The sequence below is a fragment of the Limulus polyphemus genome, unplaced genomic scaffold (assembly GCF_000517525.1).
Source record: "Limulus polyphemus unplaced genomic scaffold, Limulus_polyphemus-2.1.2 Scaffold789, whole genome shotgun sequence".
NCBI lineage: Eukaryota > Metazoa > Arthropoda > Merostomata > Xiphosura > Limulidae > Limulus > Limulus polyphemus.
This window is the reverse complement of record NW_013666399.1, coordinates 395,191-410,479: the sequence shown is the minus strand read 5'-3', so window position 1 is coordinate 410,479 and position 15,289 is coordinate 395,191. Positions and strand designations below refer to the sequence as shown.

Sequence of the window (15,289 nt, the reverse complement as noted above, 5' to 3'; positions counted from 1 at the left end):
TTTCCTTTCAAAGTTACTGAAAATTTTGAGATACTTGAAATCCGATCACTAAAAGATGTTGGCAAGGCATATATAAATATTTATTCACATTATCAGAATGCAGTAAACACCATTTGTATCTATATATATAGAATGACAACAGAATTTCTACTACGCTGAATTCAGAAAAAAAAGCGATGAACAGTAAAATAAGCATGATTATTACATATGGATAATCTAACAATTAACTAAATATAAATTCAAAAGTCATAAATATACCTTTAGTGACTGCGCCATAGATTTGATATAAACCCTTAGTAACACACAAGAAACACGCGCACTGCACAGAATTGTTTGCAATATATCTACCCGGCCATGTAGAAATGAAAGCCTATCACACTGTTTAATGACAGAAGATCTATTGAGCACAACTGTAACTTCTGTTATATATGTAGATTTCGAGCTTTGTTTTTTGAAAGTTGATATGCTTTAAAGGCTATCAAAAAATAAAAGAGGAAACACAGCTTAAAAGTTATTTTTTATTATTATTCAGAACATTTTGAAATACGCTTCTCCATACGTATTTAACAAACTAAAAATACATTTTTTCAGTTATGAAATATTCAATATGTAAGCAAAACATTTAAAATGCAGTATTTTGTATTAGTATCACAATCAACTTTTCTCAAGTAACAATAAATTCAAAATTAATAATCACAATGAAAATCTTATTTATTCTCTCTTTATTATCTAGGGCTAAGCTAAACCACTATTTTAATCACAGTAAACGATTGTATCTGTTTTAAAGCTCGCATTCCTTTATGTTTTCCATATTATTTATTTTGAAGATTAGTCTTTGAAGAAGGGGGAAGTTGTTGGCGATCCCTATCCATGTCCTTGAAATGCAACGTAAGTTTCAAAGTATTGCCCATGTTTAAATCATCATAGATATTAGCATTGAGCAAACTATCACTGTTTGGTCGAAAAGGCTGTAAAAATCAAATTCAGAATAGTTAAATAATATGCACTTCTTACTGTATTCAGTAATTTGAATTTTTTAAAGAAAATAAAAAGCAGTTCTATAATCATAGTCTGAGACAGAAGAAAAATCTTATGTAAGCATTTCGAGTAATTTTATTTTAGTTTAAAATAGATTCATATTTCAATGTCACTGATAGACTACAAACTTTTATAATACTTGACACAAATTAATATATAGTAAGTCTGAGAAACAAAGAAAAACATTCTTCACAACATATTGTAGCACATTCAAACTACACATCACAAAACTGCACAAATTAGTTACACGGTCTTTTTTGGTATCCTGCTCTAAGCATATCAGCGACTCAAATCACAAACTGCCAATCAATATATCAGTTACTCATTCTTTTCCACTTTTCCATATCTTCTGTCCTTCCTCTTTGAATTGTCGTACATTCGTTTTTCTTTCAGCTCATCTATTAACATCGTTCTTTTACTTTAACGTGGTCGTTTTCGTTCTGTTCTTGCTTCCAATATTTTTTGATAAATCTCGTCCTCTTACTATATTCATTTTTAATTTATATATAATCTTTGTATCAAATATCTTTTCTCTTGCATCATCTCTAATATTTCTCTACTCATATTCTTTCTTGTCCAACTGATTTTACCAGTTATTCTTCAAACCCACATTTCAAAACTTTTTGATATTTTCATATCATCTTTCTCACATTTCCGCTGCATGTATCACCACACTCCACACAATGGATTTGATTATTTTCTTCTTCATTGCACTGTCAAATATTTTTGTTAGAAAAAGCTTCATCTTTGTAAATGCTCATTTAACTCTAAGGAAAGCCATGACTCATCTGTAAAGGAAAGACTATTGCTCTACGTGTCACTGGCCCACTAGACGTATTATTGGGATCATTACAGGTGAGCTGTTTTTGCCTCACTGTGAACGGAAGCAGCTTATTGGGCGTCTGGCGTAAAGGCTAGCTTTGTGAACCCTAATTCTAGCCATGTGTGCACTGGTATATCACCTAGTCCTGACTGTGAGCTCCTGATTTACTCTTGGAACAGGTACCCACGACAGCAATTAGTCAGACTCGACAGTTAGCATAGTTCTGCTAGTGTTGAGGATGATGGTTTGTCTTGTATGAGAGTCTGATCAATTTGGAATTGGATTGGAATTCTGCTAAGACACTTTCCCTGCTGTAATTAATAGAGGCTCTTCTTTTACGTGAAGGATCCAAATGTATTTTTAATTCCAGCAATGATTGATAAAATATTGAGAATATTTATACTCTATGATGGAATTTGAAGTGACAACTGAAACAAGTTCGCGTGATATCACTATTTAAAGCATAAGCTGTAAGATGAATATTTTGCATTTCAAATAACATGACAGATCATAAAATGCACCGAGATACTTTTATCACATTATGACAAATATATTGTTTCGTTTTTAGTGTATTGTTGCATTACGACTTAAGCTTATTGCAATAAGGTGAACTTTTCCCATAAACAATTTATTTGAAAATTTAAGCAAAACAGCTTGAATATTAACTACATTTATACAAATCTAACATGCCACAGTATTGCAGATTACTGTCTACAATACTATGCATGTTTGAAAGCATAAACGAAAATGTACTAAGAAATACGTAAATTCTTCTTATAGCTTTTAGTCCCCAGTGGCACAGCGGTATGCCTGCGGACTTGGAACGCTAGAGACCGCGTTCGGTATCCGTGGTGCGCAGAGCACAGATAGCCCATTGTGTAGCTTTGTGCTTAACTTTAAACAAACGTATAGCTTTTATTACCTTATAAAATATTTTATGCTACGCATGTTTTAGAAAAATATTAATATTGTCTTTTATAGAAGTGCAGAGGACTTTTAGATCTAACATTGCCTTTTACCACTCAGAAAGATATCTGTTTTTGATCAAGACTTAAAAGGTTGATTGTTTGTTGTTGCTGGTTTTAAGGTGCAAAGCACCAGATCTATTTGTACTAGACAGTCTATTAATTTGGGGAAAATGTTAAAAAAGAGATGTAAAATATGACAAAGTGTAGAAAAAATTAACTAGAATTCAATTTTTTATGTAAAGCAAATTAAAAGATTAAATGAGTTAAAAAAGCCAAAAACATGATCAATCTGGACAGTGTCACCAACATCAAAGGTATGCCTGGAGATAAAATATGCTGATAATGGCGCCGCCGTTTGCAATCGTAACGATGGCATGAAAGTAAAAGATATACAATTTTAACTCGAGTGTCACAAAGACTACACACTAGTGAATTAGACCCTTTAAAAATAAGATGAGCTATGAAACTACTGGTAATGCATAGCCTAGACAAGACAAATTTCTCAGTCCAATAATTACAGAAACTAGATGGCCAAACAACAAATCTGGAAAAGCTTTCTATGAAGTAGTTCAATCCAAATCGACTGCCAAATGGTTTGATCCATGCCTTGATGATAGATCTAAGTTCCACGTAAGAGACAGGCAGGGCTGTGACAGTGCCACAGCAGGCTGGTCTAGGTACAGTGCCAGCAAGCTTTTTCTCACAAACACCAACATAGCCAGGAATCAAGAAAAGTTTAATGGAGATTAATGAAAAATAGAAGTAGGCCAGTCATTTCTTAATATCCACGAGATCCGGGTGAGAACTCACATTAAGCGATTTCAATTATTTCAAAGAGATAAGCAAGGCAGTGTAGATAGTACAGTCAGTGTACTGCTTAGCTACTACATGATCCAAGACAATTAAAATTGCAAATAACTTGACAACAAACACAGAATCTATACAGGGGTTCTTCCAGCAACCACTGAGCTAAAGCAAACCATGACACAGCCAACAGAGTGTCACCAAATTTCGAACAATCTGTAAAAATGGAAACAGAACATTGTTCAAAAGATGTTCAACAATAGAGAAAATGGTGTTTCCAATCAAGAGTAACCAACCCCTTCAGATTACTTGTAGAAAGATTACAATTAGGGATAGTAATAAGCCATGGCCGGATGGGATAATCATTAGACTTAGCAATATCATCCAACATCAGACCTAATTCAGTTAAACATACCTAACTACACGGGCCAAAAAGCACAGCCTACTAAAGCATGAAGACACATGAAGTGACCTGAAGTGGAGGAGAGGATGCAAAATATGTTTAGTACCATGTACACTTGACACAAAACTGCTTAATGTGTGGAATAAATGTAAGCTTACCGTCGAAGAGAAGTCCTTTCTCTCAGCCATCACAGGAATACCTCCACCACCCAGTTGGAGCTCTGAATCAGTTTGGTTTGAATTTCGCACAAAGCTACACGAGGAATATCTGCACTAGCCGTCCCTAATTTAGCAGTGAAAGACTAGAGGGAAGGCAGATAGTCATCACCATCCACCGCTAACTCTTGGGCTACTCTTTTACCAACGAATAGTTGGATTGACCGCACATTATAACGCCCCCACGGCTGAAAGGGCGATCATTTTTGGAGATACAGGGATACGAACCTGCAGCCTTCAGATTGTTAGTCAAGCACTCTAACCACTTGGCCATGCTGGGCCACTCTGAATCAGATTGAAATTCTCACTGGCAACAAAAATACACTCCACAAACAGTTTTAGATGGTGAGAAAGTGAAATCATTTGCTGTGGTCCACCCAAACGAGCGTTTGAGGGTAGCTTCAAGGTGCCATTCAATAAACCCCATATTAAATGATCAACAGGAAATTTGAAAGTAATCGACATAGTGCCTGTTTGAAACTGTAGGAGAAAGTTGTTCAGGGATAGCATTGATCTTAGTACTGAAAAGGATGATATTCAACACACAGTATAAAGGACACCAAATTCCTATGTGAAGTCAGGGCACTGTAAAACTAATATGGACTTGGAGTGACCTATCAATAAAAAAAGTTACAAATTAAAGTGGGTAATTGGCCACGTAACCAATAGGAATGGAAATCCTGTAAAATACCAAGCTTCCAGATAGTGTTGTAAGCCTTATTAAGATTAAGAAAGTTCAATACAAAATGCTCACTTTTGAGGAAGGTTTTCCTGATTGATGTTTCAAGTTAAATCACGTGGTACACAATGGAGTGCTGTCTGCGAAATCCACATTGAATGGACGAGAGGAAATTGTTTGATTCCAGAAACCAAACAAGACGAGCACTCTTTCCAAAACCTTACAGAGACAGCTATTGAAAGAAATTGGCCTACAGTAGAAGGAATCTTGAGATCCTTTCCAACTTTAGAAAAATGGGAATGACAATAGCCCTGTGCCAAACACCTGCCAAATCTGGTTTAAAAAACCTGAAGAATAGCAAGAAATGCTGGCAAAAGATGTAACAACATCTCATCAAGAACACACGGTAGTGAGTCGTGTAGTCAAAGCAAACTGCTGCAGAACACACTGTTTGTTATTAACAGGAATGATAGTTTAGCGATTTTCCACCTTCTGTATCTCGAAGTGTGGTAATTCAAACTATCACATATTTCAGTGGATGTGTTCAACTAGACTTTTACTTCACATACCAAATTTCTAGGTAATCCCTTAAGAAATACCTGAGATATATCATCCCCAATTTTGATTGAGTTTTGTCCTTCTTTTTCTTTGCACCAAAAGTACGATAACTTTACATAATAGAAAAACATACTTATCTTTCATAGATATTTTTCCCAAATTTGGTACACTGATAGATCTTTCCAGCCTAGAATTAGGAGTCTCGTTTGGTGTAAATACAAGCCACATGTGAAAAGTTATTGAACAAAAACCGCAAAAATTTGACAAAAGCTTTTCGCACACCTGCTCAAACATTCACGTGAGATATGCATGTAATATTTTTATTACAGCTTCAGCTAAGAATAAAAGTGGACCTTTTTTTAATTGTTTATCATTCGGATTGAAGAGGGCTGATTTAGTTATCTAGGCCGCGTATTTTGTTTTACCCACCATCATGCCCCAATTTGAACAAAATATACGGCCTGGCTAACTACTGAATGAACATTTGCTGTAAAATTCTTACCAATATTATAATTTTTAGCTACTAGTTTGGTCACTAATTTTGATTTCATTCCTTTAAGTCACACACTCAATCCTTTTGTGGCTGCGCTTTTTTTTTGTCATACCTAAGGTGTTTTTGATTAAATAATGAATATCATATGGTCCAACAAATGTATTGTTCGACCAAAGAAGAGCAATTACAGTCATAGAGAATATCAGCTTAAAAAGACAACATTGAATGTTTGGTTCATAACTGGATGGCCAACAAACAGGGGAAGAGAATGAAGTACTGGAGTAGTGAGAAAAGCAATTTCTAAGCGTGCTACAATATCCTGTAAATTAAAATCTTGTGGGCCATTGGAATTCAAGATTGAAAGAGTATGAGAAGTAAACGTCCCACTACACTTTCAAACCTTTTCCCAAACTACCTTGTAACTGGTGGTCAAAGAGGTATTTGAAGTGAATTTAACCCAATATACCTTCTGGCTTCGACGTCTCACCTACTGGGCATGGGCACGAACCTGCTGAAAGGGCATGTTGTGAAGAACAGAATATCTGCAAAAGATATCACAGGCCTGGTTCTGAGCCCGCCATGCTTTGTGGAAGTCATGGTTCCACCATCAACGAGGATACCATGGCAACTAAGTTGAAGTTTCAGGGATCATATGAACAACATCCGAGAAAATACAATCAGTTACTGCTTCCACGTAATTGTTAATGGGGCAGGGTAATGACATGAGGATCCACTTCCAAGAAAGTTGTGAAGGATAGCCAGTCAGCATTCACTGTGGCACGCGAGTTGGATAAAGCTGATCTCTCTTGGAATGATGGAAAAAAATATCACTGCCCTGTGGGTCATTGTCTACCCTCAATAGCAGTAAAAGACTGACTAGATGTGTGAAAATATGTAAATGAGTCAACATTGATGAGAGAAAGGTTGTGATCTAATCCTTCCCATCGATATTGTTTCCCAAGATAATGAATCCCGCTGACAACTATTCATTAAGACCATCAAGGTCTGCCTTATCATAATCCTTTTCTGGGGATAGGTAAAGAGAAAAAATAATAATGGTATGATCTGTAGAGACACAGATGGCAACAGTCTCCAGTGGTATATTGAGTGGCACAGTTGCATGCTGGTCAACCAGTAGTGCCACACCCTCACAAACTTACACCACATGTCTTTCCTGTAAAAGGAAGATTGCCATAAGGTGGCATCATCAGCATGTCTTAGAAATGTTTCCTGTAAGAAGAGACACAAGGGTGGTAGGAATCAATCAGGGTTTTAATGTCATCCAAATTAAAACGGAAATGTCAACAGTTCTACTGTATCAAAGTGGTGATTTTTATTTAGAAGTAGTAGGAGAGCTGTGTGGAGAACCGTTTTTGTTTACGACCATGGGATTTTTGCTCATTAGAGAGAGGTCTATTGACCTTTCATAGATCCTGCCCTGGGTTGATAAAGCAGGTCTCTGTCAGACGAATGAGAATCCATTGAGTGATTGTATGACTGAGTAGCAGAACTACACCTCGAGACTGATTGAGAGGGGACCGAGTATTCACTGGATACTGCCGTAGGGATGGAGATTGGACTAGACATAGGCTTGTCAATTTATGAATCCATGGAAAGAAGACTATTCACATGATGAGAGAAAGGATCTGTAGGGAGAAACAAAGAGATATGTCTGCAACATCACTGTGGCAGTGGGATGGAGTCCAAAAGTACATTTCCAAGTTGGAAGATGAAACAACAACTTTTGTACCTTAGGGTAAGAGATTTTATTAATGTTTTTTAAAGCATGAGACAGTCAATTTCATAGTCATAGCTATCGTGGTCTCTGCAACCACAAGAAGCACACGTCAAAGTACCACGACAATATGTTTTCAAGTGGTAAAACCACTGGCATTGGAAACATTGGAGAGGATTTGACACCACTCAACCACCAGGGTCCTCCCATCCCCTTCATAGGTCACCACGCACGGCAAACACGTCAATGGATGTATAGATCCCAGAGGAGGTAAACTATATAAACAGAACCTCACCACATACAGGAATCCACATGGAAGGGAGGTTTAAAAGACTGTGAAGTTTTATATTCCACTTTTAATGTCAGTTTCTATCATGTTGGTATGCTTGTTTTAAAAGTTTTTTTTCTGTAAGAAAATGCAGTTAAACTATTAACCAATTTAGTTTCATCAATGTTTTCACCTCATGGTACATTTACGAGAATTATTTAGAGCGAGTTCCTTTCCTACTAACCACTACATTTATTTTCTGTGATGAATGTGATATTAACAAAAAGACAATTATAAATATATTATTTCCACGTTGTTCGTAATAATGTTTGTCCTTTATTATAGTATTGCTTGAAGGTTACTATTAAGCAATAAATATCTTAGTGTTAAGTAAAGAAACTTACTGCGTGATGAAAAAGTCTATTAAATTATTACATTTCAAAGAATTATTACACACTACGTATATTATTAATCGTGAAAATACAATTTCCAATGAAATACTTACATTCTCTTGATAATTCTCCGTCTGCGTTAAACTGTAGCGTCGCATACTCAGTGGGAACATCTTTCCTAAAAGTAAGTATTTTACTACTATTATGTAAGGACAAGTCTGCGTACACCAAGCCTTCGTTAGCGTTTGTTGTAGTTGCAGAACAAGGCTGAAAGAAAAGAGCACATGCTCATGCTTTGCAGTTAGTCCATTCTAAATCAAAGTCCAGGTTAAACGAGCTACCATTCTCTGAGATTATATGTCTGTTACACAACGTACTTAGGTTACTTTTTCACCACACGAAACGAGCAATTTTCATTTAAGGTAAGGGTTCACGTTTTCCTGGTTGCGGCTTAATCGAAATAGGCTAACGCATATATAGGGACTATATCTATATCTATATCTAAATCAACATAGTTCTCGTCCTGCTTTTTGAAAACCCATTACATTGAAAATGTATTCAACAAAAGCTATATTTTTGTTGCTTATATGATTGAAATTAATCCATATACAAGAAAATATGTACGAATCTCTATGGCAATATGATAATAATATTATTCATCGAATTTGTCACAGCTTAAAGGGCGGAATATATCGACTCTAGTCCTTCAAGTCCAGTCGGCCATGTCTGGCAGTTATCGATAAATGTGCGGGATTTATTATACACGCTCGCAAATAAATAAACATTGTGTCGATAATTCCATTTAATGGTGCTCGCACACATATAGGTTTATTTCAAAAGATTCATATAATCCTATCACCACATTACTTTATACAATAGGTAACTCAGCAAATATCTTTGTTTAAAAATTGTAACTAGATATTTCATTCATAACTTCATCGTTTCTCAGTATAAGTGTCATAACGAAGTTACCTCCTTTATTTTTGACTTAGAAGTCATTTTATGGACTAATGGGTTTATACTGTTTATTAATTACGCTTATATGTATAGTTATGGGAACTGTATTTGAAGTCGTTTTCGAAATTTGAGGAAACACCTTGAAAACATTTTATAATTTATCTATGTAAAATGTAATTTCAACACAAATTTTGAAATTAAACTTCGTTATACAGTTATGGTTGCACGATAGAAGAGGTTTTAGCATTGTTAAACCACATGTCACGTTTGTCAGTATGCAGTGTAGGTAGCGTGAAAACATATGTATGAAAGTAGTAGTATTTCTTTTTATTGAGTCAACTGGTCCCATGTTTCAAACTTTCTTGGTTTTTAAGACATATAAATGGAAAAACAGTTATATGCGTTGAATGTATACATATATGATGTAGAGTCAGTAGCAAATTTTTAAATAGCTATATTATTGCCTGGATTGCTGTTTTTGAGAATGGCTTTAACTTTCAAGATTTTCATACAACTCATTGTTACCTCTAGCAATAAACTATTCCATTCCTATGAGTTGTTGAAAATAGGGGAAGTCATTTTGGGGATATTTACCTTCAGTTACTTAGAAGTATTTGTTTGTTTGTAATTAAGCACAAAGGTACACAATAGACTATCTGTGCTCTTCTCACCCGGGGGGGGGGGGTACTTAGGAGTAAGCTCACGAAGAATTGTATAATTTGATGTTTAGTAAAATCGGTTTTGGGATGGAAGTGTACCATTAACATTAAAAATATTGAGTTAAGTACAACTGACATTTAACAGGAGGGTGTTACCATAAGCATGCATTAAGTATTTTGATAAACTTGTTCACGTGCACAGAACAAAGGTTTTTATTAGCAAGAAATTGTTTTAAAAAGCAGCAAAATATTATCAGTTTCACTCACACAGACATAAACAATAACTTGATAAGTAAATGTTGATATAAAAAAATGTGAGCAAAAATATTATAGCAACTGTAAAAACAATCACCAAATAAATACATATATTAATAAAACACATGTTTTTCAAACTTCAAGCACAATTAACGGAAAATTTATAATTGTGTATATTTGTCTCAAAGACAAATGTAAACATTTTAGAAAAACAACAGGTTTTTATTTATACTTATTTCGAACATTTAGAAACTGAAATATAATTATCTATAGTCATTAAAGCGACAGAGACTTAAAACTAATTCAATATAAAATAAAACAAAGTATATTACAGTATTTGTTTCTGAGTAATGGAAAATCCAAAAGAAAGGGTACTCACGGATAGTTTTAGATATTAGAGAAAAGTAGGAAAATAGAAATGAGCTCTAATTTCTAAAACATAACAACAACAACAACTCAAGCTCATTTTAAAACATCACTGAAATACTTTATAATAACAAATATTATTCAGTCAACAAAATCTATGCTTGGTTTTCCTTGAACCTTTTCTTTATGTTAAAAGGTAATAAATAGCTGTTAAAACATAAAAAATATCATTTTCATTTAGATATGCATGTGATGGTATTGATACAATATGGTCTAATTCTGAAATTAGTTTTGGTTCTTTTATGGTGTTAACTGTCCTTATTTTTTTCAGAATTTCTTAGTTTTAAGATTTATATCAATATTTTGTTACTTCTTGTAATTAGCAGTTACCCTTTATTTACGCCCTGCATTTTGTAGCATCGTTTTAGTGACTTTTAAGGGAGAAACAACAGGTTGAAATATTTATACACCGTGCCATTAGTACATTACTATGGTGGGCTCTATTCTTTATATCATTACACTATATCATACTCTCTAACTGTATGTTTTCTCTGTCTTCTAAACGACTACATTTTCTTTGATGAGCCTGTCATTTAATATAATTTTTCAACAAAATTATGAAACTACATGTATACCTATATTATATTTTAAAGTAGCACAAATCGTTTATATTTATGTATGCCTGTTAAGATTTGACTATATATACTTACTCCTCTGGGAGCTCGTTGAGAAAAAGCCATATTTTCATATGTTGGCTTATTTCCATTATCTGGCCCTGGTTCACTGTTACCTGCAATATTTTGGTATGACGGCTTTCCTGGGGGCTTCTTTTTACTTGGGCTGCTGGCATCTGTAAGGAATTGAAACGTACATTTCTTTGAAGAAAGGAAAGGAAACGTTAAATATACCAATATAATTTATTCTTGCTTAAAACAACATCAACCAGTGCCCACTTAAGTTATAATGTCTCTTATTTTTTTATAAGCAGTACCTTAAATTATAATATATCTATATATTCCTAGCCAGTACCCTCTTAAATTATAAGATATATACTTAAATTATAATATATCTATAATCATATCAATTATCCACTTAAATCATAATGTCTGTTGATTCATAAAATTTATTTATATATCAAGCGTACAATTTACATATACGTTTCGTAAATATTAATCCTGTAAATCCTACAAATATTTATTTCTTTTTAGAGTTGTATTTTACATCTGTCCTGAAAATAACTGATTCTATAAAACAGAAGTTTTATGAGCGTTACTCGGAATTCTGAGAACTTAGGGTTGAGTCAATTAAAAGTTGACTTATAATTTTGAATTTGTCTATGGTCTTTAAGAAGGCGCGTGGTAACATTAAGAAAAACATTATTCTGGGCTAATTAATGTTGATTCTAAAAACAGATGAGACATTGATGACAGTTATGGAGAATCGCATCGCTTTATTCCACTCAGAATCTTAGAGATAGACAGCTGCTTTGAGAGTAAACTGGAAACCAATTGTTCAAGCTACTCTGAGAAAGGTTCAAGTACGTCATAAAAGAAATTCCATGCAGGCAATTGAAGTTTGTTATTAACTTGAAAATGGATTAAACTGTCACTGATAATGTTTGAATTAAAGACAAATTTTGTAAAAACAGTGTTTCATAATATAGGCAAACTTTCAAGCCTTCTAGTTCCCTCGGATAAATTCTGTATTTACACTTAGAATACAACAGTTAATTTAATCTTTAAATTTTTATGATACTACTTCAATGATAGCAATTTGAATCATGAAACTTTGAAATCACCATTTTATTACATGATATGACACTATGCCATTCGTTTTCAGCTATTCAATATTATTAGTTCAAGAACCTTTCCGACTGGAAAAAGTGTTGTTGTTGTTATTATAGTATTTTAAGTGTTTATAGACATTGCTGTTTTCGTACAAATTTGCGTTACCTACCAATCGTGACATCATTTATTGTTAAATATATCATGTAAACAAATATGTTTCTGTGATTAAACCACAACGTTCATTTGTAGCATATTTTTAGAGAAATGAGATATAAATGTGTTGTCTAAACATTTTCTTGTTTCTTTCTTTTTGTTCACCCTTGATATCATAAAAGTATCAAATATATTCAGGTTTATGGATGAACGCCTAATAAACGATTTAATGCTTAGTATATGAGTGCGAATGCTCGAGTTAACTTTTAAATAAATGAAAACAAGATTCTTGCAGCTTCTGTAATTTGAAGTTTATAAACGATAATTTTAACACAGAACAGTGGAAATCGATTGATTGAGAATCTCAAAAGTATATTTTTAGGAAATAAAATTTATATTCTTGGTATTTTATGACCAAACTTACCTGTAGTTGTCCTCCGATGTCTTGTAGCATGCAGAAATAACATTCAGTGCAGAAATACAAACACTTTCTACCCATCAATTTGGTAGTTTAAGCAATCAAAGGTGAAAGGTCTATAAGCTTTAAAACAACACATTTGTTTCTTGGGTGCATTAAGAACAAATGTGTGAATTGTACATTAAAATATATAAAACATCAAATTTATTTAGTTACCAGAACTGTTATTTATAGTAGCAGAAGATGCACAAGTCAGTAATTATGCAGTGCTAAAAGTCACTCTAAAACCACTAAAAGGTCATTAGTGATGTGTATATCAATATTTCTGTTGTTAATAAACCATGTGCTAAGAAAATGTTCGACAAATTTAGAATGGTTGATTTTGAATTTATATGATATGTGAAAATAAATACTATTTATGTTGACAACTTCAAAAACATATTGAACACTATTGATATTAAACTACTGAATATTAACTTGACTACCACCAAAACAAACTGACAAACTGGCTTATAATACAAATGCCTGTGATCTTAAAGTAATATTTATGCATTTTTTAATAAAGAACAAAATTGTCAACTACAAACACGTTATTTTACAGGATTTATAATTTTTAAACAGCTACTTTATCTATCTTTGATCAATACCTAAATGCGGTAATTCAGTTCTGTCACTTTTACAGTTAGTAAGATTTGTTTCTAGAACAGGTACGACGTTTCGATCACTGGTACGATCATTCCCAAGTACACCGGTTTTAACGGTAAAAAAAACGTTCTAATATTTCAAGCAACATTCAACAATCTAGCAATGTATTTGAATTATAGAATACAATACAAATGCTTGTGATCTTAAACTAATATTTATGCATTTTTTAATAAAGAACCAAATTTTCAACCAGTCCTTTAAAATTAAATTTCTTCGTCAAATATTGTCCAAACAATAACCAACAAAGGTGATATGTTCAAAGTTTACAAATAAATTTGAATTGCAATTTTTTCCTCAACAAAACGTGAAGTTCAGTGAAGAGTTCACTAAAAGACTGCACACAAATTTACATTGAATTTTAAAAGCTAATAACGCGACAGGTTCATACGAAATCTAGTAGCCCAGATTTTACTGTTGTATAGAAAATCCCCGAAAACTATCAGATAATACGAAAGAACATTATTGAAAGTGCAAATGATATGAAATTGGTTTTAGATACTAACACATATATTAAACTAATTTCTATTCTTATTTGTCTCTTCAGCTATTTGATTAGAATAAACTGGTTTACGTTGTTATTCAAATTTTAGAGAAATGATAATTGTTTCACATTAGTGAAATATTTATGCTTTTGGCAACACCAGTTCAAATCCAGTAGAATTATTTATTCTTGGACTTTAATGAAGGTATATCAAAAGTAAAATATATCCGAAAGTTCTGGTGACAGTACATCAGAAACTAATAGAAATGGAGAGAAAACATTCAGAAACCAGCATCATGTATTAAATATCTTTATAATTTAAAATATCGTAGTACTAAATAAAAATAATCACTTGTTGTTATAAAATTCTTTGGTTTTTACTTATATTTCGAATGTTTAATAGCTGTAAGGCTTCTATTCTCTGTTTGTTTGTTGTTATTGTTTGTATTTTAAATTTTTTTTCATTCAAACATAATTGGTCAAAATATAAGTGGGAATTTTTTTCATTTTGAAGATAATTTCACAATAATATTTTTTGTGGTGATACAATAAATAAATCTTAGCTTGCTGCACTTATCATAAAACAATAAAAACACACACTGAAATAAAATTAGCTACGAATTTAATATTAATCTCCAGTGAAAGTCAAAGTGTTCAAGTAGAAGTTTCATATATAAAAATAACATACACATCTACATGAAATTGTTTAAAAAATTTTTTTTCTATTCGCTAAAGTCTATCCTCAAAATGTATATATATATAATTGCAGTTAATTATAATATGCTGTTATGATTATGAATTTGTAACAGTTCTACAAATCTCTAAATACATCAATATTTTACGCTTGAATTCCTGAAATTTACTAATTTTATGCTATGCAACCCAGCTTTACGTCTTCAAGATCGAAAATTGATGTACATTACAATAATATATTAAAGCAGACATACACATAATACACTATTATATTTATCTTAAACTTTAGATGCACCTGTTGATTTTGTTTCTGATGGTTAAGCTTATTGCTACACGAGATTTATAAATTCTTGCACAGATCTAAAATATAACGTTGATAAACGGAAACATCGGCACATGTAGATATGTAAATCTTGAAAGTCGAATTGTTCAAAACATG

At 33.0% G+C, this 15,289-nt stretch overlaps 1 protein-coding gene across 2 annotated transcripts in view; it reads right to left on the bottom strand.

Annotated features, from left to right (window-relative positions):
• Positions 1–492: 492 nt before the first annotated feature.
• Positions 493–15,289, bottom strand: part of LOC106460535 (hemicentin-1-like) — a 190,591-nt gene continuing 175,794 nt past the window's right edge. Inside the window, exons 12-14 of one of the 2 annotated variants that reach the window (XM_013920253.2) lie at positions 11,324–11,463; positions 8,490–8,554; positions 847–968 (exon numbers count right to left, since the gene is read on the bottom strand). In XM_013920253.2, the coding sequence (XP_013775707.1) occupies positions 8,537–8,554; positions 11,324–11,463 (158 nt within the window). In that variant the 3' untranslated portion in view covers positions 847–968; positions 8,490–8,536. Of the gene's footprint in view, positions 969–8,489; positions 8,555–11,323; positions 11,464–15,289 lie in introns of both variants that reach the window. The other variant, XM_022387279.1, reaches the window with a different exon arrangement.